The 21,469-nt window shown below is 40.1% G+C and overlaps 2 protein-coding genes across 2 annotated transcripts; both read left to right on the forward strand.

Moving 5' to 3' along the window:
• The first annotated feature begins 1,128 nt into the window (after positions 1-1,128).
• Positions 1,129-8,086, forward strand: zgc:172323 (uncharacterized protein LOC564165 homolog). The gene is made up of 11 exons (XM_064342329.1): positions 1,129-1,412; positions 4,126-4,282; positions 4,610-4,759; positions 5,280-5,399; positions 5,756-5,851; positions 6,061-6,195; positions 6,399-6,509; positions 6,735-6,845; positions 6,999-7,123; positions 7,439-7,681; positions 7,917-8,086. Exons 1-11 carry the CDS (start codon positions 1,192-1,194, stop codon positions 7,918-7,920), a joined length of 1,473 nt encoding a protein of 490 aa, XP_064198399.1. The 5' UTR covers positions 1,129-1,191; the 3' UTR covers positions 7,921-8,086.
• Positions 8,087-15,112: 7,026 nt separating this feature from the next.
• prdm13 (PR domain containing 13) lies at positions 15,113-21,136 on the forward strand. Its single transcript, XM_064342343.1, has 4 exons — positions 15,113-15,350; positions 17,258-17,389; positions 17,496-17,616; positions 19,493-21,136. Exons 1-4 carry the CDS (start codon positions 15,210-15,212, stop codon positions 20,962-20,964), a joined length of 1,866 nt encoding a protein of 621 aa, XP_064198413.1. The 5' UTR covers positions 15,113-15,209; the 3' UTR covers positions 20,965-21,136.
• Positions 21,137-21,469: the final 333 nt, after the last annotated feature.

Here is a 21,469-nt window from a genome sequence, read left to right on the forward strand (position 1 = left end):
GATCTACTTTGAATTTCAATATACTGTATTTACATACATTATGCAGTGATGTATTAGTCCATTAACAATAGTTCTTAAGTCCATCAACAATATTCCTAATGGTAAAGAGGACAGCACAGCTCATTGCATTTTCAGCTCATTTAAACGTTTGATTACATTACTGAGAGGGGTGAGTTGCCTGTTGCATGCCTGCCTGTTCCGAGGTTGCTACGGGGACTGAAAAAATCACAACCGCTTAACAGCTGAAGTGTGATCGCTGAACCACTGTGAAGTTTCCTTCCATTGCCTAGCCTCTGCCAAAAGGATACTCCTGGGCTTTTGTTTTAGTTCAAAACTGCAGAGACACCTTTGTGTATTACGTAAGAGTTATGGGTATTTGGTAAAAAAATAAATATTTAAAAAGAAAAAATCATTATTTTTGGGTTCAACTGGTGTTTTTGTTTTTTGTTAAACGTGATCAGCTGTATCTTGTTTTAAAAAATCTAATACCACTGCGTGACCCACTGCACTGGGTATGTGTGGCCCCTGGTCGCTGTACTTGACCTTGTGAGGCCTCTGGTCACTGCTCTCTATCTTGTGAGGCCCCTCATTGCATGTGGCCTGTGTGGTCTTTGTATGCGCAGTGCAGATTGCCATTGTCTGCACCGGTTTCCCTCAGCTATACCAGGCATGCACCCCCTGCCAGCCTTCATACCCCCTCATTAACTCGCAGGCTACACTAGCTAATTTGAGCTCTCATGTTTTGCCCTCTCTCCTGTTCATGAGAGCAGATCAACTAATGACCACTTATGTCAAATCTTTGCAACAGACGTCCTTAGCAGAATGACTTCATCAGGTCGCTCCTGGCCTCACTCTGTGTTAAATTAATCCCCCCCCCTGCCCCGGTCAAATCAGAGCACATCAAATCATGGAGGTACCTAATGCCTAATAGGCCCGTGCAGCTAACCCACGCTATTTTTACCAGATTAGGCCCGTTTGACAAGGCCCCGACAGATATGCGAGGGGGGAGGCCAGGCTGTGTGTTGGAGCGGACGCTCGAGATTCCACAGGGGCCGGCTCATGTGCAGGGCAGGGCCTGCGCGGGGTATAAAGACCCGGGGAAGGGTTTGGGAGAACAGCACAGCAGCGTCCAGGTGGAGCCTTCCCCCCCGTTTCACTGCGAGTGACCCAGAAAGAAACAGCCACGCAGCCATGAGCCACAGCCCTGAGAGGATCTCTTCTTACCGCCGCCACTTCGAGGACGGCGCCGGCGGCTCACTGTACCAGGTTCGGGTGACCAGCCCCTCCCCCACTCGTCGGGAGGCCTGCCTCCGCTCCGCCAGCTACACCCGCAGCGCCGCGGCGACCGGCATGCGTGCCGAGGTCATGGGCCGGAGGACTGCCTCCATCACGCGTAGTCCCCGCATGGCCAGGTAGGACACGCCCTTGCCACCAGGCGGTGTGTACACACACAGCACCTGCCTGGCCTCCTACTGCTGCGACAGATACACCAGCAGGCAAATAATAATAATAATAATAGTAATAATAAATCAAAAACAAAACTGCATCCTTACAGGCTCTGACTTTGACACTGGGACTGTCAGCCTCTGATCCTGGTCAGCCCAGAACCAGAGTGTCTCCTGTCCCCAGCAGCCAAGTTCTGATCACCTACCATCTGCTCTATCGTACAAATTATGTACTTAACTTGTTAACAGAACATTGTAAACATCTGATGCTCCTCACATACTCAATTAAAAACTGAACGGCCACAAACACGGTATGGCATGCACACATTGCCTTACTGGGATAATTTTTTGATGGCTACAATTCATTTAATACTAAAAAGCAAGATGGGAAGGATGCAAACCACATTTTGAAAGCAGTCTTGTTACAATATTATCAAAGCAATATTATGAAACACGTGACCCCAGCCCAGCGACAAACAAAACAAACATTAACACTGAGCCTATATTTCTAGCACTGACTCCATAAACTGTTCGTGCATGATTGCCATTAGTATGATAACCCTCACCTACTATCCAAAAGACAAGCGTTATTTAATAACGGATTTCATGGATAATTCATGTCTACTTCACCTTCCAACTCTTACCCTCATGTAAATGACTACTTAGAGTGTAAATCTGAGCAGTCTGTGTCACATACTTATTGATGCGCCAGTTCATTAACGACTACTGTATTTTTTTCATTTTTAATTCTCCAAGCAATGCGATGTGAACTTCGTTGTTACATTTAATCAGCATTTGAACACACCAGGGCCAAACACGATTAGACACTGTATGCCTATTATTCAGAGCTAACTGTTCTGTATGATATACATTGTTGAACGTCACTACTATCAAAAGAGCGTCTCTCAATAACGTGAATCAATGGTAAGTAATGTTACTTATCTAATTTAGCCTCAGAACATTGCCATGATGTAAATCGAACATCGTACTGCGTCACATTAAGAGCTTTATTCACTTCCTCAGTTTCTAATTCCCTCCAGAGCATCACCGAGGAACTTTTACCATTAATCTGCATTGACTACCGGCCAAAAATATAGACATGTAATTATTAATTCAATAATTATGTAAATAATACATTTAACACGTGAAAAACAAAATATTAGCCTACGTCTCTAAGTGAATCCGAACTGCGCTAAAGTAATTTACTATTTTTGATGGCCTAAATCTTCAAAACAAGTGTATGGCACAATAGAGTATCCTATGCCACTGATTGTGCGTCATTATTGCAAAATACATGGAGGGAGACTATTATTGTCACATTATTTATTTAATTTTACAAAGCAACAAACATAAGAACGTATTCTATGCTAATAAAATAAAAATAAAAACATACAAAATAATTATCTGAATTTAATCTTCTTACATGTTTTAACATTTTCCCTTCTGACAGTAATATTTGCTACAGGCCTGATCTCATTTGTGTTGAGATCAGGCCTGTAAAAAAAAAAAAAAAAAATTCAGTATTGAAAAATAAAGTTGTACATTCAAACGTGTTCCGTTCTTTGAAGTGATAGTAAGCTTATAACAACATTAAAAATCTACCGTTACATTACAAAAATGTACGCAAGCCAGGCATTAAAAAAATAAATAATAAATAATAATAATAATAATAATAATAATAATAATAATAATAATTGTGTTTATAGGGTTTTAATTGGCGTTTATTCCAAAACAGTTTTCAAAACATCAAAAGATATGTTGAAAAGTATAATAGTATAAATAAATTCGACATTTTATCAGGCACATTAGACTATATAAGGCTATTTTACTATCTGCAATCACATATTGGCTACGACGATATCGGCTACGACGATATTGGAGACGCCAGTACACAAGACTTGCCATAAGACCTAATGGAAAAAAAACACTTCCATCGCTAATTGGATTTGTTCCACTCGCTTTGTGTAGCTACATTGCCAATTTACCAATTATGCCACGAGTTTTTTTATTTTTAAAAAGGTTACAGTTTCCTGTAATTAAGTATATAATACTAGTTCCCGTCTTTACTATTAAAAAGGAGCCGGATCGTTGTTTGCTGTACGTAATGCAACATATAAATATGTTAAGAAGCTAAAATAAAAGAATCAAACATTAGGTAAATGAATTGGTGATTCTTAAATGTGAAATCGATCTTACGAGGAACCAAATCGACATTTACACATTAATAAAATATATCATCTTAAAGTTTGGTGTTTCCTTTATTCCCTAAATTGCGTTTCGTCAGATAAGGTATAGACCTGCTTTGTAATACTGTAAGCTGGTTAGCCGGATATATGTGTGTGCAAGACAAGCGCTAATTTATCTACAAGTAGCTTACCTCCAGGGTCACGAGGAGGGCTGTGAACAAAATAGGCTACACCTAAACAAGACATTGATGCAGACATTGTTGCCGGAAAATCAGTAACTTCCAGAGGTATTTGTGTAGTATGTGCAGAGGAATGTGAACACCCTCCATTCTTTCAAATGTCTGTGCGAATACTGAAAGCAAATAAATAGGCTACAATTCGCCTACACACGAGCTAGAAATACATGACTATTTTTTAAATAATTTTTTTAATGTATTTATTTATTTAACCGATTACAGCATATCAGGTGATTTACAAGGATTGCTTCATTACAGTTTAACCATGGGAGCAATCTGTTACGGCGCCGGGGCCGGAGTGGCCCTGGATCTGGACGCTGCCGCCGCCGAAAACCAGGAATTCCTCAGCACGCGCAGCAGCGAGAGGCAGGAGATGGTCGTGCTCAACGACAGACTGGCGGCCTACATTGAGAAGGCAAGGCCTTTCCCTTGCCTCCCACATTTTATGCTGTATATTTGGCAACGCTTGGAAAACGTCACTGTGGTCTGGGCCCGTCCGTGACAGAATTTGTCTGATTTTACCACGCTTGAGTGTGCCACACAGAGTGGCGGTGTCGGAATGCGCCTCCTGGCATCGGAGAAGAAGCCGCGCATTACTTTCAGTTACATGGTCATCAAGCATATTCGAGCATGTAGTAGCCAGCATACATTTCACACATAAACACACACACACACACACACACACACACACACACACAAACCGCGCATGGAATAATCTATGATCTTTGTTCCTTCTAAAAAGGTTCGGACACTGGAGCAGCAGAACAAGCAGCTGGAGGCAGAGATTGAGGCCCTGCAGAACCGTTTCGTAAAGCCGTCAGGTCTGCGGATGCTCTACGAGGAACAGCTGAGAGAGATGAAGAGGGTCGCTGATCAGATGAAAAGGGAGCGGGTATGATGTTCGTTTACACAACAACAGTTAAATTGTTTACCTCATTGATGACCATCAAAGCGCACAGGCCTATGCACAAATTCCCGACAATTTTCTGTTTTCTATGAATAGTCTATGTTCTTTATATACATACACGAGACGAGCATACGATACGTTACAGAGGCTATGGTTTATTATAGCCTATATTAAACGCAGAGGGAGGGAAGTACACGTCGGATAAGGTTAGGCCGTGCCCATGTTTAACTGTTCATATAGAATTATAATGAATCTGCTCGTATAAAAGCCTGCTTATTGTAATAATAATATTTTTTAAAATAGCCTAATTAATATTATTTATATTTGTCGTTATTATTATTATTATTATTATTATTATCATTATTATTATTAGGCCTACTACAAATGCGTCTTTATTTCCCATAACAAGCTATGTTTCATAAAATGTTACTATGTGGGGTGCTCTCCATATGCATTTACAACATGTCTTGTAGGCTACGCTTCATATATGACTTGCCTTTTCCAGGACATGGCTGTTGCCGCTAAAGATGCTATGGCTGGTCAACTCGAGATGCTCAAAGCGAAGTATGAGGAGGCGGTGGAGATGAGGAAGAAGGCCGAGTTGGAGATAGAGGCTTTCCGCCCGGTGAGAGCCAATGTCACCGTTTCTCCAGCGGTCCCGAAATAATACCCTGTATCGTTGGACTAGAGGACATATAGCCTAATAAAGTTTTACCTTTTGTCTTAACTTGCATTTTATTTAAAAAAAAAAAAAAACTTAATTTCCCTCACAATGAACAAACATATCATATCAAATATCATATCGAAGGTTGTCTAATAGCCTAATTGGAAAAGTTATTTATTCTTTATTTAATGCAAATGACATTTAAGTTATGAGTTACATGTAGGCCAACAGTGGAAGAATCGAATCCTCACATTCACTTGAAATACAGCTATAGAAATGTGTTTTCATTAGTTTACATGACTTCTCTTGGGTTGTAGGATGTTGACGCAGCTACATCCGCGCGCATTGCTCTGGAGAAACATCTGGAGAATTTGGAGGCGGAAATTGAGTTCCTCCGGAGGGTTCACAGGGAGGTAAAATCGATTTGAAAACTCACTGTAAAATTTTCTAAATTTCTTAATTTTTGATACAGTTTTTCAAAGTCTATAGAATAATAATAATAATAATAATACCAATAATAATAATGTTAGTGTAACTGGCATTATTATTATTATTATTATTATTATTATTATTATTATTATTTATTTATTTATTTATTTATTGAAAACTATTTCTTTTTCAGGAAATTGAGGAGCTAATGCAACAAATATATAAAGCATCGGGCACAGTGGATATAGCTTTTTCTGTCCCAGACCTCGCGACTGCTCTCAAACAAGTGCAAGATCAATACGACTTCATCGCTGCTAAAAACTTACAGGTATACCAAGTCTTGTTTGGCTTTAAGTTAGCCAAACGGTCACAATTGTGCTATATGGTTGATAATGCGTATGGTGTTGTTTGCAAGTGGACGATTATGTCACTAATGCGTTGGAGTTTTATGCTTTCGTCTGGAGGAAATTTAGCCTAAAACGAACAGACATTAATCACGTGCCCGACATATATTATATATCTATTTTTCAGGAGATGGATTCTTGGTATAAGACGAAATTCGAGGACTTAAATCATGCTTCTACAAAACATGTGGAAAGTGTTCGAGGTGTGAGGCAGGAGATTTCCGGCGCTAAGAAAGACGTGAGTAACTCGAGATTTTATCCCAGCTGTAATCACATTACTGCACATTTTTAAAAAATTAAGTTTGATTTCACGAATACTTTCTGATGATTTTTTGTTCACGGGGATTTTCCCATGATGCAAAGTCAAAATGAGTCAATCAAGGCTGTAAAATATATCCATGACTCATAGTTTAATGTATCCATGAGTGAAACGATTGCTGAGAAGCCAATATATCCTGCGTAGATCCAGAACAAGGAGCGCGATCTCGAGGCCTTGAAAACCAGAAATGAGACACTGGAAGCACAAATCCGCGAGAGGCAAGAAAAGTACAAGAAGGAACTGGAGGAACTACAGGTTTGACATCTATAATCACCTAAACGAAATAATGAAATTCTGGTAATAAAATAAATCACAGCAGGATTTTCTGATCAAGAAGGGCTAAATGTAGAAATAAAAAATAAAGTATATACATGTATATATAAATAAATGTATATTAATATTTATCAGGCAAAGATAGATAGCCTGAAACTGGAGATGAAAATCACCAAGGAGAAAATTGCCCTGCACCTCCGTGAATACCAGGACCTCCTGAACATAAAGATGGCCTTGGAGATTGAAATCACCACATACAGGTAAGAGCAACTATATCAGACTCAAAATGCTTAAGGGATCCCAAAGGATTCAGTCCTGCTTATTATCTTTGACTGGAGTAGTCAATATTTCCCCTAATCCCAAGCAATGACACGATTAAACAGATGGATCCATCTGAAACTAAGACACCACACTGTCTGTCATCCTTTTGTTTTTACTGGATTGGTACAGTGGTGCCAACTGCTGGTGCCAAAGAGGAAGGGCTTACAATTTGTTTCAGCCTTACTTGTTCTGTTTACTGTGCTGTTCCAGGTTGATTACATATCAGGTGCTGGTGTTGTTTTCTTTTCTATCAGGAAACTGATTGAAGGAGAAGACTTGCGACTGACAGGCATGGTGCAGGGCATGTCGCTAATGAGCAGTAGCATGAGTGCTTTGAGTGCTGGGACAAGCGTGGGCTTGGGCAGCGGAATGGGCATAGGCCTGGCCGGCGGAATGGGCGTAGGCCTGGGCGGTGGCAGCAGTGGTGAGAGGGGAGTCATTGAAAGCTACTCTGGACAAGCAGTGGAAATGACAGAGAAGAAGACTGTGCTCATCAGGTAACAGTAGCTTGTTTTTTTAAAAATGCATAGAAACACAGGGCACACGTACTATGTATACCATGGCAACATAATAATAATAATAATATAAGGAAAATGTTTGACAAACCCATAGCAGATATGGATTTTTTCAGTGTAATTAAAAGTTTTCCAGAGTAAAAACTGAAAATGTTAATGTCTGACAGAAGACAATAAGAGAAGTGCTTAATAATTGTCTGCATTTATCTCGGAACAGTTAAGACAGAAGGTGTCACAGCGCAAAGTGACATACAGGAGAGAAACATCATCATCTCCGGAGCAGCTGATGACACGGACGAAGAGCAAGGATGCTCCTCCTCCTCTAACCCCTCCACAGCCTGGAATCCACGGGTCGAGCTTTGGCTCAGACTCCCCAGCAACACAGTGCCTTGCATAGCTTTACCACAAATATTAAAACCTTCTGCGTGCCCTTTGCAACGTGCCTACAAGCTCAAATAAAATGATCAGCAATCTACTAAATGAGTTCCTCTGTTTCTTCACATAACATGGATCCACTAGTTGCTATGTGGCCATATTAAAAAAACATCTTTTACAAAAACATTAAGAAGTCATGGTTCCTCAAACAGAGAGAGAGTTAGAGAATGGCAAAATGATCTAGTTTAATTGCAAATAATTTATTTTTGTTTCAAAAATATTGGATCTCTTCTCCCCACCAATTCACCTTCATTTGCCAGAAAGTTCCTTTAAGATGAAAAATGTCTTTTGTGAGAGACACCCTCTCCATCTGTTGCCGATTGGTAGTGATCCCATCTCCCAAAAATTCTCAGCATCCCGTTGGGGATTGGGGGGGGAGGGGGGGGCTTGAGGTGAGGTGAGTTTGACAGAGCTGTGTTACTAAGATCTCAACAGTTATCCATCAGAAATGCAGATATTCTATTTCTGGGGCAATTGAGATTAAAAATAAAAAAATAAAAAACATTGTAAATGAACATTACAGCTAAGTAGCTACCTGGTATACACTTTAAAATCTCCCTGAATGGCATGCACCAAGCTGGACTCATTGCAGAAATGTTGTGATCTACAGAGGAGTTAAGCGGCCTTAACCATGGAAGCGCTTGGGATGAGAGGGAGATGGTCAGGGGCTTGTGCCACACTAGTCTTCTGCTTGACCACAGGAACATCTCTCACCACTTCGAGAGAATGTGTAGATAATTCCTGCACTTATCATATGAGTCAATCCAGCCAGGTACAGTGAACTTTAACCTCCTTCGTCCTGTGACCACTGGACAATTAAGAGCACAGACTGATTCATTCGAGCACACTCAGCGACCGACTGAGCCTTGGGTGTAGGCATTTAAAATAGACAGAGCGTACCGGCCCGGTAATGTTTAAAAAATAGCATTCAGAAATGAAATATGATTTCCACAACTTTGAAGAGTTTGCCAGGAACAAACTTTGGCCTTATGGTTAAAGATTGGGCCTCCACCACTATATCCTTGAGCTAAAGTAAAATAAAAAGATAAAGTAAAAAAAAGGAAGTTGAGGACAATGATATAGATCAGGGAAAGTATTCATTTGATATGTATAAGACACATAAACATAAACAGAACCCAATGAACACAAGCAGTAACATATCAAGCACAGAATTTTAAAAACTCAGCTTTCTGTCCCAGGGCCTCCACACTCCTGTTGTTTTATCCATTACTTTGCAATAGAAAAGAGAATATGTTCAACACATACATTTTTTCAGATATTAAGAATCATTTTCTATTTCACCGAAAAACACTAACTGGACTTGCATAACTGGCACAGATGATCACATATAAAGAATGAAGGACAAATGTTTTGAGATGTGTCTGTGTGTTAAATTTTGCTTTCCAGTATATGCTGAACATTTGTATAAAATGAAAAGTCTGCTTCCAGAACAAAGGCAGGATGGTGGGCTATTTGAATATGACGTCTACAATTATCTAGATGACTCACGGTATGAACTTAGATGTATATTGAGTTAATCAATAGCCAGCGACTACCCAGGCCATCATTTCCACAAGCTCATTCCACCCGAAACAGAGGCGTAATTAATACACGAGAGTCTTATTCTTTCTAGAAATGGACCGGAGATTATTAAACCCAGAACTGTCAATCCCGCTCTCTAATGAGGAACCGAGAAACCGTCTCCCTACCCTGACCGCCACTGATTTAGATCATTAGTTTATATTTGGTCCCTGCCATGTGCCCCCGACCTACAGAAATTCCAGGTCTCTCAATTTTCAAGAAATACACCACCATGAAAAAGGCTAGCCAAATACGCCCAGCACTCTGTATTACATAATTAACTGCATTATGCCGAGCTGCGGTCAGGACATTTCTGCTCCCTAAGCCACGCGACCGGGAGCTATCCAGGGTCCTGTCAAGAGCATTTCCGCCTCTGGTTTTTAAACTGCGCGTACACGACAGCATTGTCATCTTTAAAAAAAGTACAAATAAAAAACCAGGAAACCTAGATGTTATTCTTCAATACTATGTTCATATTGGAGTGGTTTGTCTATCTGTATACAGACCTCACTCAACTTGAAGTTTTCCATAAGCAATGTACACATAATTTACTACAAAAAGCAGATTCCTTAGCACAGAAACATTTGTAGCGTTCAACTTGGTACAATTATACGGCAGAAAATAGAGATGAACACCGTTACACGTTAAAATATAGCCCCAAATATATTAATAAATAAACTATAAAGCCTTCGCATTTCCTAATCGTTCCTTAATTTGACTCGCTCTGTGTTAATATTAAATTCCACATCGCCCTGATGTTCTCACTAAATGTCAAATAACAGTAACTTTGTGCTAGCACTACCATAATAACATACTAATTAATTCCCTTCTGCACGCCCAGTCTTGCCATGTCGACGCAAGGACTAAGAATTCCAGATAGCCTACCTAAAGGGCACATGTTATATAGCTTCTTATTTCACGTGTTTATATTCTCGACATTCCGCATTTCTCTGCATCGATCTCTCAAAATTCGTCATGCGTATGCCTCTTCAGTTAATAATTTGTGATTAATGTTCAGTTGTCCGTTTGCAGTCATGGGGATACTGGATTCCAAAATATAAAATAAAATAAATCATAATTCCATATAGCGACAGATAACAATGAAAATTTGATTTATCCATTAAGAACACTATACGCAGACATTTTTTAAGTATATGACACAACTGAAATGGGTAACAGTAATTGCAACTGAATAAGACAATACAATATGAAACGAATATACAACCAAGTAAATAAAAAGCCAATATAAAAGCAATAAAAGGTGTAAGAACCTCTTCGCTTTTCGCAAACATTAAATCAAAGTCTACCCGAATCTTAAAGCCTATTATATAAAAATAAGCATAAGAATAAAAATAAAAACAAGAATTATACATTCACACATCATAACACCGGGTTTAATGTGTACAGTCCATCTCATAGTTGGGAAGTCCATGACTAGACTCCACAGCTGTTAAAATTCTGTAGGCTACGAACAGACATAATTCTCATAAATTCACTTAGTTACATTTTGTGCCATTTTCATGTTCACATGACACATCGTCTTTCATTCATCCTTTATTTTCTCTCTCTCTCTTTCACACACACACACACACACACACACACGCACAGAGGGAGAGAGAAAGAGAGAGAGAATAATGACATCATTGAAATTCCAAAAATGAAAAAATAGCCCATATGAAAAATATGATCCTCTTAATTAGCCTAGTCTAGAAACAATCAGCAAGTAAATGCAGATAGTATTATATGCAATAATGACCTGGATCGATATATGAATTAACATATACACTGACGCATACACACGCTCGTGCAACCATTTCATTAAAACATGCAGCCTATTATCGAAACAACGACATATCTATCTTCATATTTTCACATCATGAAAAATATTTTCCTTTTTTTCTTCCAGTCCACGATCTCACACTGCGTCCGAGGGCAAAAGTTAGTCTCCTCTGAAACCTGAGAATTTCTGTCACTTCTTGCATATGGTTTAAGTGCTTTAATCCCAATTAGGGCCGGCTGACACACACGGCTATTCATGTGCCGCCCTCCCTGAATACATTTGCCTAGAAATGAACTTCACAAATAGAGTCCGCGCTAAATGCGGTCGACAGCACAGAGAACCTAATAGACAGAGAGGTCTTTCTGAGGCACTCGAGTGAGAGAAGGTATGAATTTATAAGGTACACCGAAACATTTCAATTCAGATAACTTTACTCCCTTTTATCCGCGCCTTTTCAACCGAAACAAGTGAGCTAAAGTTGTGGAAATTCGCTTGAAAAGGCGGCGCTAACTTTGTTCAGGCTTTGAATCTGAAATGAAGCAGCTCCCTCTTTTTCCCGAGGAGAGCGTTTAAGAATGAGAGCACGCATGAACAGCATCGAATCAGTTGCCACTTATTTCGCCACTTTCTAATGCGATTTTGAATATTAGTCTGGGTTAAAATCCCAATCATGTCATCTGGTGGGACTCCCATACAAGCATAATTACTATTCAAAAGCGCCTGTAATGTCCCACCCGCATCTCTATCTGCAGCGCAGCTGGTCCAGCTTTTGTGCCGCCCAGTCTTTCCCGCAGAAAGAGTGAAAGGCGAAGCGCATTAAACGTTACACATCCTGGGAAATAATTGTGTGTGAAAGGTACCATATGACTTTTTTTTCTTAAAAGTCATTATAACACAAATCATGCCGTGGGATCAAATATTCAAGGACAATTTCTCCTGCCCCAGAATTCTCAAGGGTAGCCGGAATTATTTAGTTGTGTGTGCTAACTTCACTGTTTATTGATTCATTAACCTGTTGAACTGTTTCTGGTTACTACTAATTCGCATCACAAACACGCACAAAAGTTATGCGAGAATGTATGGTAATGCAACCAGAAAAACACTCACGGAAGTCATATAGTTTTCGCATTGAGTAGGCCAACAGGATTTGAAATTATTTGAAAAAGAAGCATTGAAACAAAGCACTGACACTAAATACGAATACCCATTTATTCATTTACAAGGGCCTCTGTGTTTCAAAAATGGGGATGTCAAAATATTCTTTCCCTGGACAGCGGGCCTAGAAGGCATTGTGGCCGATGTGGATTAAGTGTTGAAGCCTCCGCACTCTGCCGCCCTGAAAAGACTACCCTGGTGGGATATTTTGCCTTTCGAAATTTTGCCGCTTTAAATGCCCGTTGTTCCCGTACAATCGCGGTTCATTATGTGGCAATCTGCTAAATCAAAACCCGCATTAAAACCGGAATTGTAAAGTGGATGCCCTGTCAGTCCCGACTGTAAGAACCCGGGGAGTGAAATAACTTTTCCAGAACTTTTCTACAGTTCTGAGTTCGATCCTTCACTGCCACTTTCTGAGCGGCGAAGTCCATAAAAAGAGTACTGGAATGTTTTGATTGAGCCCACAATATTGTGCCTGAATAAAGCTGCGACCATGTAATTAATGTGTCTTTCTAAAGGCGGACAATGCCGCCGTTCAAGCTATTTAATTTCATTTAATTTTCCATCCCATTTGCTTCGAACACTGCGTTCACTTTTAACACCCAGTCTTTCAGGGTGCACTCTGCTCGAGTGAACGCGTTAGATGGGTTTCACCCTTGATTTCGGGGTAAGGAAAATATAAAAGAAAATGTCTTCCTTCCCTCTTTTGTGAACAATTTATTTCACTTGGAGAACTTCAGCTTTGAGCCACAGGACAAGAATAAGAATTGGCTGGCTGGTGTGAGCGCTTCAGAGGCTGGACTCTCTATTCTCGGGCGGATGGGAACCAGTCGCCAGTGACGACATTAATAAATAACCCTCTGCACAGCCGGCCTTTACATGCGTCTATTGATAAAATTGTTCGCGTGTCGTTCACGCTCTTTGACTCATTAAGCGGGTAAAAGAGCAACGCCCGGAATGGAACAGTGGGGTACCTTTGCGTGGCGAAAGATCCCACCTCTGCTCCCCCAATTACACCGCAGTGTCATCGCGGAGTCGCCAGGGCAGAGGTTAGCAGGACATGTTCATGGCTTGAATTTATCGCCCACAAATTCTTGTTTTGCTCCGTCTTCTGTTGTGCCATTCAGGCCAATGATCAAAGGGGTCAAACTCAGTTTTAAAACCTGCGGTCACAAAGCGGCTGGACGCTCCTTCCCCGTGATAGGCCTGGAAGAGTTCTTAGAACACAAATCCCCCTGCATGAGCACTTCAACAAAATCGTCTATTAAAACGGGGGACATTGGATTTTGTTGTATTTTTCGCACCATCATGGTCAAAGTGTTCAATATATGTAATATGAACCAACTGTAACAAAATTACATTGACGGAAACATTTAGAAAAGACGTGGTGACAAATCACAATAGGTCTAAATTCAGAATATCCTATATCAATTGCCCCTGTGAGACAGCCTATTTTAAACGTGTCCCAAAAGTGTCCTAATATAAAATGAGAAGGCAGTTAGATAAATTATATTATTTAATAAAAATTACAGACGCAAATAAATAGTAGACTAGCCTACTACAACCGATATCAAAAATATATATCTCACAAAGATATGGTTATAAATGAACATTTCAAATGATATGTTCTTATTCTTGTGAATTTTAGCATTTGTCCCGATCTTAATAAAATAATAGAAAAATAAACTCTACAGTCTTTAGAAATGTTCTAACTCGCTAAGCAGTAAGGGCTTTGGCGCTATGTATTGTGGCATAATAATGAGCAATGAAACCATCACAAGAAGGAAGCTCGTGACAAGAAAACCACTAGTGTGAGATGATAAGATCGTGGTTATTTTTCTGCCGGTTCTCCCGTCGAGTACCTGCCCGATTTCAGCCTGGCACACGCCGGGAGTCAATAGAAGTTAACAAGTCTTCCAAACATTCCTGCTCCTTTTGTTAATCGGACCCATACAATGCAGCCAAGAGGACAGAATAAAGAGCTTTGAAGTATATTAAAGCTAAAAGGATGCATCGAAGTAGATTTAAAGTAGTCACTGATTTCCAAAAACGGGTTTGTATGGAGACAATAAGAGAAGGGAGAATTTATGGAGAAATTATACAGTGGATTTGTCAGTTAAAATATCGGAACTGTCTGGAGGACAAAGCCACATGCTGAGGATTAATGGTCGCTTCAGACCTTTCATTCAGCACTTTCTTTTCTCTGCCCTTGACAAATTGGATTTTGGGGATGGGAAGGTCGCCTGGCCTATTGTCTTCTGACCGTTTGGAGCGGTTCATTATGCGCCGAGTGAGGGAAAGACTCCATGTGACCCTCTATGAGGATTCTCCACAGCTGCTAAAGAAGCCAAACTCTCCCACCGCGCCGCGCGCCCCATGCGCGCCCCTGCGCATTCATGTGCCGAGGGGCACCTTGCTGCTCCATTTGAAAAGCCGGATCACATACGCCACCGCGTCACTTTGCGGGCGGAGATTAGCCAGTCCTCATCTCTGCTCGTCTCAATCACTCCCTGCTTGGTATTCCTGGTTCTGATCCCGCGGTGCACCGAGCTAGCCATGCAAGCGATCCGGGCGCCCACCATCAGCGTGAGTGCAGACTGTAGCATCCCGGCCGGCCTTCGGATGGGACCATTGCCGGGCACCTGCACACTGGGGAGGTACATGTCGGACCGCAGAGAGCCCGGCCTAAAGAAGAAGGTAAAATAACTTGTTTTCTTTATTCTTATTTTTTATTTTTACAAGAATAATCTTTAATCTCCTTCAGCACAACTTCGCTGACACAATTAATGTATAACGGCAGAAGTTACTGTCACGATAATTATACGACAACTTTCTTGGATTAGGCTACTTAAGTATACTTCAAATTTTAAACCAAATAAGGCTACATAGTTTATTAAATTGAACCACAAAATTTCCATAATATTTTAGATTTATTCATATTTTAAGGAGCACTAGGCCTATATTATAAATGTTTTAGCATCTATTATCATTAACATGTATTTTTAAACTACTGATGATGAAGATAGGAAAAATGTCAAAATCAATAAAGCCAAACATATTTTATATTATAATAATATGAATGAATGACATTCAATTATCATTATGAAATCGTGCCCATGCGGGGTTATAGATGTGAATAGATTTTCGCTTACGGTTTATAATCTCTAGGAAGATTAAATGCACAAAGCAAGTAACTCATCTGCTAAAGCCGTACCAGAATTAAATTTCTTTAATGAAAACGAAAAAATATATTTTGCAAATATATAATTGTATTACATTCGGCTAACGTTTAATTAATTGGACTATTTGCGGAGCGGCGAGCAGGTAAAGGGAACGGGGCTTTTTTCTAACCATGAAACAGGCCTGTCACAATTCATTGGTCGTATGATTATTAATTGGTTTGCGCTGTCAGGTTGGAAATAATTGAGCTATATTAGTGGGACAACTTGTCAATCTGCGCCAGTACTTAACCGCCCTAATAGGGAGACCTGAGTTGATATGTGAGATTCCATGCCCTCGCCCTTCACATTTTTACAGGCTAGTAAGCTAGTTATTTCGATGAACAATTTAATCTTAATGTAATCTGGCCAGGGAAAGATTGCACTAGAAACATGACCTCCAGTCATGAAAAAAGGAATAAAATAGATCATTAAATCACGAAAGGGGAAAAATAGATGAATGGAATACGGTAACATGCAAAAATAAATTTAAAGAGGGTGCACAGACCCTCGGGTTTATATTTACACACTGATATACGTATATAAGTATATCAGTTAGCCTAGATATGTTTGGTTTTAAATAATTTATTTAATATTTTTAAAATTGGATTTTAAATGCCATAATGGTTTGTAAATAGACCGTCCCTCGGTCATTATGCTGTCTGTCTTTGATTGATGCCGCTGAGTGTGTAGCGCTCCGGGCTGCGCGCGATCATCAGGTGCACTCCCCCTGTCAAATGTCACGCTTTAATTTTTAATTTGCTTGAACAGTTTAGAAACGCTTTGACACTCTTCAAATTCGTTTCTCGTATCAACTCAATTATACGGCGTTTTCCCTTGAAAATGATCAACGCTATTTAATAGAGCAGATAAAGACGCATTAACGGCGGCATTGTTAAAAATACCCCCAGGTAGGTAATTTAATTTAGCCCCCAAGAAAAAAAAAGTTAAAATAATAATGGCATTGAACTTTAAAATAGCTTTCTTGCTGAAATGCAATAAGGCTAAGAACATCAAACGGAAAAAATAAACTACCCACTAATTTTCGAAACACCCAGGTATTGGTTCGCAACTGCAAAAAATAAAAAATAAAAATAAAAAAGGAAAACAGAAAGAAAAAAATAGTTAGCCTTTAATGTCATATCAAACTCCACTTTTTAATTTTTGAACATTTAGCCTTATCTTCGCTGAAAAACGTTGCGTTTTGATCTTTTATGGGTGCACTTACCAGTGTGCCTATTCACAGTTCAGCACACATTTCCATTTTAATAGCCTAATAAATAATTGTTTAATTTCAATGATCCCATGTTATATCTGTTTAAGCAAAGACATTAAAAATGTGCTTACTCATAGGCTAATGGTCTTCTCGTTTCCCGAAACGAACAGATTCGTCTTCTAAGGGGGGATTTTGTGGACGAAGCTGGCGGTCCAGTGTCTGACTGGATAGGGCTTATCCGCTCAGCCAGAAACGGTCAAGAACAGAACCTTGAGGCGATCTCAGACTTACCCGGGGGTCAGGTAAGATTCGAATATCATTAACACATGTTATCGCGTTGTTTGGAACTGTACAGGCTCACAAGTGTCCATTGAAAATAAGTGACGTTTATTCGTACATATAAAACAGATCTTCTACCGCGTGCTGAGAGACGTCCAGCCTGGAGAGGAGCTGAGCGTCTGGTACTCCAACTCATTGGCCCAATGGTTCGACATCCCCACTACCGCCACACCAACACATGATGAAAAAGGTAAAATCTTGCATGGCATCTTACTATGGGTTTTACGCTGGCGTCTCCTTCAAAAAACAATATTCTGAATGGTGAAATAAGGCGATACAGTACTTAAAATATATTAACAAATTCTAGTGAGAGGTTATTCAATGGAGTGTGTTATTTCTAGTCATTTAAAATAAAACATGCGTTTAAATTAAAACTGTTTAGGGTGAATAGATTAATCCCTTCCAAATTTACGCTTGGATTATTAATATATAGGTTAATTTCAACAAGCGTGCAGGCAATGATTAATGTTTGTACATCCCTATTGCTGTCCATTGATGTTTTGTGCAGTCCTTCATAGTGCAGTTTAAGGCCAATCAATGGGCTTTACTGCAAATGTTAAGACCAATTCAATAATAAATTCAGTTCAGTTGTCGCTTGGTTAGGCTACTTGTGAGCAGTAAGCGACATTTCCTAATCTTGATTCCACATAACAGCAATATTTACCAGGCTTTAGTAGCCTTTAACTGTTCTTTAGCAAGCCTCAACCAGCCTACATCATGAAATATTACTGGGCATAATATATATATATATATATACATCGAATAGCTAGATAAATTACACTACTGCTGCTGGTGACGCTGCTTTTATTATTTAAAAAAAAAAATTAAAAAATAAAATAAAATAAAAATAATAATAATAATAACTATTATTATTATTACTATTATTATAACGGAATATATGCAGGAATTATCATAGTTTTTTATGATTGAGGAAAAACGGAAAAGTTGATCGGAATTAATGACTTCCGGAGCCAGCGTTAAAGACAACAGCACCTGCTCAAAAATGAATTACATTTCACCAAACTTGAGTGCGTTATGCGTTATTCTAAACTTTGTTTATTAAAAAACATAAAACTCCTTATATTTATATATTTAGATGGCAACCAACATTTTCGGTGTGCGGTTAAGCAAATTAATTTAAACAAAAACAACTTCATATAGGCCTATACTATAAGATGGGATCATCATATGATCATAATTTGATTTTTCTTTTCTTTTTTTCAAAAAAGCACAAACGCCTTACCATGGACCTCATACAAAATAAACTACTAAATTCATAACTTTTTGTTTTCATAATAAAATTATTCTTCAGTATTATTCAGTATCATTATACTTCCAGGGATTGTAATAATCACTATACTGAGTAATGCTACATATAAAAGCATTGTTGAGCATCGCCTCATTCTGATCATTGTGGCTAATAATAATAATTCAACCCAAGAGGGGTTAACAAATGTCACCATCATTAATATTCATGTATTCAAAAGCAAATAAATTCAAAAAGGTGCTCTACGGTAAATTAGCTGGCTACGGTAAGGTATTGTTGTCTAATGAATGCTAACTTTTATGTGGGATGTATATTGCCCTGATTTGCGAGGTACCGCTGTGTGTGCTCCTCTCCGGCCAATACACCGCGCGCTCCTTGACATACGCTTCCTATTCTTCAGCGTCAACAGATGGGCCGGCCGCATTGTCTGTCGCGCCTCGCGATTTCAGGCAACAGCTGCTATCGGTTCCACGGGAAAAGAGCACAGAGAGAGAGAGTCCCCATTCAGAATACAGTACTGGCTCTTCTGTGCGCCAGATTGGACTGGCATTTGCTCTTTTTAGGCTAATCATAAACAACAACCACATAAGGATTACAAAATCATTACATCGAAATGATTGATCGTAAATTGTCAGAGCTCAACTGGTGTCTTGTCTAACTTCAAAGGAAAGGACAGTGGTACACAGCCAAATGCTACTTAATTCCATTATCAACGGCGAATGTAATCATATTATCCTCAGTCTAGACCAATAACAGATAGATCAATGACCTAATGTATAACTGTTGTTTTCTGTTACAGGCGAGGAACGGTACATCTGCTGGTACTGTTGGAGAATTTTCAAATATCCCAATACACTCAAAGCACACGTCCACTTCCAATGCGCTTTAAGTAACGGACGGAGCTTCGTAAACGGCGAGCAGGCTAGGAGCTCGGAAAACTTCAGTAGGTCCCCTAAATCCGGGGATACTCCAAATGCTACAGCGTCGCCAAGGAACGGCCAAAGCACTTCTGGTCCCGACTCTATCAGGCGGACCGCGTCTTCCTCGCCCTTTCTGAACAAGGCTGGGATGTCGAAGAAATCGAGTTCGGAAGAGCAGGACAGGGCCCTCGACATGAGCGTGACTTCGGGTCGGAATCCTGGCCATCTTTTGGGTCTCAGTGGAACTTCCTCAATGTTAAACAACATGGGATTTCATCCAGGTGTGCGGTCGGCTTTCAAACCCACGGGACTGTCCAAAATTACTTCCACAGAGGGACCACGAGAGGAGCCTAACGTTAAACCAAATGGACTAGGATTCAGTAAACTTTTAGGGAATATGAAATCCACGCGCACTTTGAACGAACCTTTGACTGGAAGCCACCCTTCCAAGTGCGCCCATCCAATTGAATCTTCACCGTCGATGGTGTCCTGCACTAATGCCATCCGAGGGTTTCCTTTACTACCTCACTTCGAGGAAACCTCTGCTTTCAAACACGTGGAGAGCCGCCTGCACTCAGGGCTCTCCCCCTCACGCTACTCTCAGATCTCCTCCGGATTCCATTTCGAGCGCTTCTCCCTCCCCCAGTTTGACGGTGTTAAGCCATACAGTGGAGACTGCAATATCCCTCTCATGCCCTTTACGGTCTATAACGGCGAATTGCTCTACAGCTCACCTTACTACCCACTCAAATTTCATTTTAGCAACCTCCTGAAGTATCCCGAGTCCATGTCGTATTTCGGTGCCCCGTCACTCAATCCGGACCTGAGCTCCATCCCAAACATTGATAGGGAGATTGCCATGCACGCGCAGCAACTATCTGAGATTGCGGTCGAGAAGAACCGAGCCAGACTCGAGTCCATTCCCACCACCCCATCAGGCTCGAGCAAGCCAAAAAAAGGGCACCTGTGTCTTTACTGTGGCAAACTGTACTCCAGGAAATACGGCCTAAAGATCCACATGCGAACACATACAGGGTACAAACCACTCAAATGCAAAGTCTGCTTTCGTCCCTTCGGAGACCCAAGCAACCTCAACAAACACATTCGCCTGCACGCGGAGGGGAACACGCCCTACAGGTGCGAGTTCTGCGGAAAGGTGCTGGTTCGTAGGAGAGACTTGGAAAGACACGTAAAATCAAGGCATCCGGGCCAAACTATGAAAAAAACCGATGACAAAACGGGCAGTATTTTTCAGGACCAGGAACAAAGAAGTGACAATGACAGTGATGTTGACGTGTGCTTCACCGACGACCAGAGCGACCAGGAGTCCAGTAAAAATAATGACCAATAAGGAATTGTATATTTTATTGTATATGATTTAATTATGTTTAGATTTAAGTATAATTTATGTTTTCCAATCAAGTAAAAATACAAAAATGCTTATTAATTAACCAAGTGGGTGGCAAAAACAGAGAAGTTGGAAATTTGTCAATGCAAAATAAATGTTTGTTCTTGAATCACAACAGCTCGTTTTATTAATGAAATAGTTGTATCTGTTACTCACCCCGTAATTGTATCTATTTAAATGGCTTAACTTTGTATGGTCTATTTAAAAAAAACCATCAAAATGGCAGGTTTACATAAATACATCTAAGTGTCCACACCGTTTAAAAAACTGTTGTAATTATTTATAAAATTAGAACGGTCAAGTGAGTCACTCAGATCACTTATTCCATACATCTTTAAAAAATTATCATACCCGAGCCATAGAACACAGAAGGACAGGTTGCCACGATTCAACGGCTGCACTTCAAATTACGGGTAGGAATTTGAAACTCGTTCAAATCTATAAATGA

The sequence above is a fragment of the Anguilla rostrata genome, chromosome 1, assembly GCF_018555375.3.
Source record: "Anguilla rostrata isolate EN2019 chromosome 1, ASM1855537v3, whole genome shotgun sequence".
NCBI lineage: Eukaryota > Metazoa > Chordata > Actinopteri > Anguilliformes > Anguillidae > Anguilla > Anguilla rostrata.